The following is a 2,514-nucleotide window of genomic DNA, read 5'->3' on the forward strand; positions in this document are numbered from 1 at the left end:
AACTTTGTAGCAATATAAACCATCTTCTGTTATGAATGCTATATGAATCCTATCCTCTGATTTCATGGGGATCTGATTGTATCCAGAGTAGGCGTCGAGGAAGCTCATCCTTTCATATCCTACCGTGGCGTCTATCATCTGATCGATCTTTGGTAGAGGGTAGCTATCTTTGGGACAGGCTTTGTTTAGATTTGTGTAGTCTACGCATACTCTCTTTTTCCCATTCCTCTTTGGGACCACGACGGGGTTGGCAAGCCAACTGGGGTATAAACATTCTTCGATTTCCCCCGTGCTCAGGAGCCGTTGGACCTCCTCTTGTATGACTTGATTCACCTCTGGAGCGAATCTCCTTTGGTTCTTTTTGACGGGTGGGAAGTAGTTGGAGATATTCAAGCAGTGGCTCATGACAGAAGGGTCTATTCCGGGTATGTCGTGTGGTGTCCAGGCAAAAGTTCTCATTCTGGTTTGGAGAAATCGTACGAGGGTCTGCCTCTCATCTTCAGAGAGCTTGGTACTTACCAGGACCATTTTTGAAGGGTCAGCGTCATCTAGACCCACTTGTTCTAAGGTATTTAGTGTAACTTGGGGTTTTTCTTGGTCTTCTTCTAGATTGATTCCTTTTAGGCATGCTGGTAGGTACTGCTGTAATTGCTATTTGTCAGGAGAGTCTTCATGGGAGGCAGAGGCAGAGGCAGAGCTATTTATTTCTTTTAAGGTAAGGAAGCACTTTTTGGCCTGCTTCTGGCAGCCTTTGATGTCGACGGTGTATCGGCCGTTGAGTGATTGACACCGCATCACCTGATGTAGAGTGGATACTACCCCCTACATCCGGTGGATCCAACCTCTCCCCATGATGGCGTTGTAGCTCGTGGTGGAGTCTATAATGAGGAAGTCTACTGGCAGGGCGCGTTCTGCAGCTACCACAGTTAATCGAACGACACCCTTCGGATAGACTCTGTGGCTATTGAATCCCAAAATGGGCATGGTGGAGGGTCGGATCTGATTCTCCTCCAGTCCCATTTTCTGGAAGGCTTCCCAGAAGAGGATGTCGACCCCACTGCCCCCATCGATCAGAACTCTGCCCAGCTGGCAGTGGTCAACTTGTAAGGAAATGACGAGTGGATCGTCATGAGGCAGGTGGACGCCCTTCAGGTCTTCGTCAGTGAAGGTGATAGCAGAGGCTGTGTAGCTTCTTTCTTCTGAAGTGACGAGATTGACCACGTGGCCTAATGATTTGTACCGCTTCACTCGTTCTTCCATCCTCTTATGGATTTTAGTCGCGTGCTCTTGATTATCGGTGGGTTCTACGATCCCGTGGATCATAGGGACTTGTTTAAGAGGCTCCAAGGTGCTGTCAGAGGTTGTGTGTACGGGGTCTGACGTCTGCGGAGTGGGGGCAGAAGCTGTGTTCTGCCGCAAGGCGCCTGGTCTGCCTGTCTCCTTGATGTATTGGGTAAGCCACCCACTCCTCATGAGGGCTTGGATCTGATTGTTCAGATTGTGGCATTCAGCGATCGTATGACCGTGATCTTTGTGGAAGAGACAGAATCTACTTTTATCCCTTCTGTCAGATGGAGTGTTAATTTTGTAGGGCTCTCGCCAGATAGGCCTATCTTTATTTTCTTAATAAATTACTTCTTACGGGACGGTGTATTAGAAGGATGGGTACCGCGATTGCTGTCGATCCTGTCTTGGCCTTTTTCCTTCCTTCGTATGATCTGTTTGGTTCCGCTTCCTCTTGTCATCCCTGGCAGGTGGTGGAGGATTATTCGCTGGGGGAGCAGAGATGAGTGCAGTCTTCTTCTGTGCGCGCTCTCGAAATTCTAATACCCTGAAGACGCCCTCGGCTCGGGTCTGCACGTCTGCCATGTCGTATGGTGGTGTCATAGTGAGATTCTCATGCAAGAGTGACCCCACCTGCAAGTTTTTGATGAAGAGATTTGCTGCGGTGAGTGGGTCGACGTCATGGATTTGATGCACGAGGTCAATGAAACGCTGTAAGTATGCCTTTGGATGTTCATTCTCCCCTTGTTCAATTCGATAGAGATCGACCATTGTTCTGGGAGCCTCTCGGTTCGCACTGTACTGCTGTAAGAAGGATCGTCAGAGATCACTAAAACTGTTGAGTGATCCGGCCTTTAATTGTCGAAACCATAACAGAGCCGGCCCGGAGAAAGTTGTTGAAAAGACTTTGCATTGTATGGCTTCGTTATTAGCTTCTAACGCCATCTTCTGTTGAAATTGAAATAGGTGGTTTAGCGGGTCTCCCTTTCCATTGAATGCAGGCAGGGAAGGGATGATGAAGTCCTGAGGCTTTTGCTCATTCAGAATCCATTCCGAGAAAGGCGATTTTTCAGTGGTTCTTGATACAAGATCCAAATGTTTGGTGGTGTAGGCGGATCGCCCATCTGAGAACTTCTGCTTCATTTCCCTCATCATGTCTTCTTTCCAACTGTCCAAGAAACAGATCGAGGGAACGCGACCTTCAGAGGGAGAATCGTGTGCAACTTGAGG

At 48.3% G+C, this 2,514-nt stretch overlaps 1 protein-coding gene across 1 annotated transcript; it reads right to left on the minus strand.

Annotated features, from left to right (window-relative positions):
* Positions 1-822: 822 nt before the first annotated feature.
* On the minus strand, positions 823-2,055 carry LOC133825188 (uncharacterized). The gene is made up of 2 exons (XM_062258167.1): positions 1,670-2,055; positions 823-1,564 (listed from the first exon to the last, which is right to left on the minus strand). The coding sequence occupies exons 1-2, from the start codon at positions 2,053-2,055 to the stop codon at positions 823-825; spliced, it is 1,128 nt and encodes a 375-aa protein (XP_062114151.1).
* Between the last annotated feature and the right edge of the window lie 459 nt (positions 2,056-2,514).

The sequence above is a fragment of the Humulus lupulus genome, chromosome 3 (genome assembly GCF_963169125.1).
Source record: "Humulus lupulus chromosome 3, drHumLupu1.1, whole genome shotgun sequence".
In the NCBI taxonomy this organism is placed as follows: domain Eukaryota; kingdom Viridiplantae; phylum Streptophyta; class Magnoliopsida; order Rosales; family Cannabaceae; genus Humulus; species Humulus lupulus.

What these genes read in the sequence shown, in the direction of transcription:
- LOC133825188 (XM_062258167.1), bottom strand. Translation starts at nt 2,055, where the DNA reads ATGGTCGATCTCTATCGAATTGAACAAGGGGAGAATGAACATCCAAAG. An exon ending in CAGGATCGACAGCAATCGCG is followed by an intron (nt 1,565 to 1,669) that starts GTACCCATCCTT and finishes TCCATCTGACAG; the next exon opens with AAGGGATAAAAGTAGATTCT.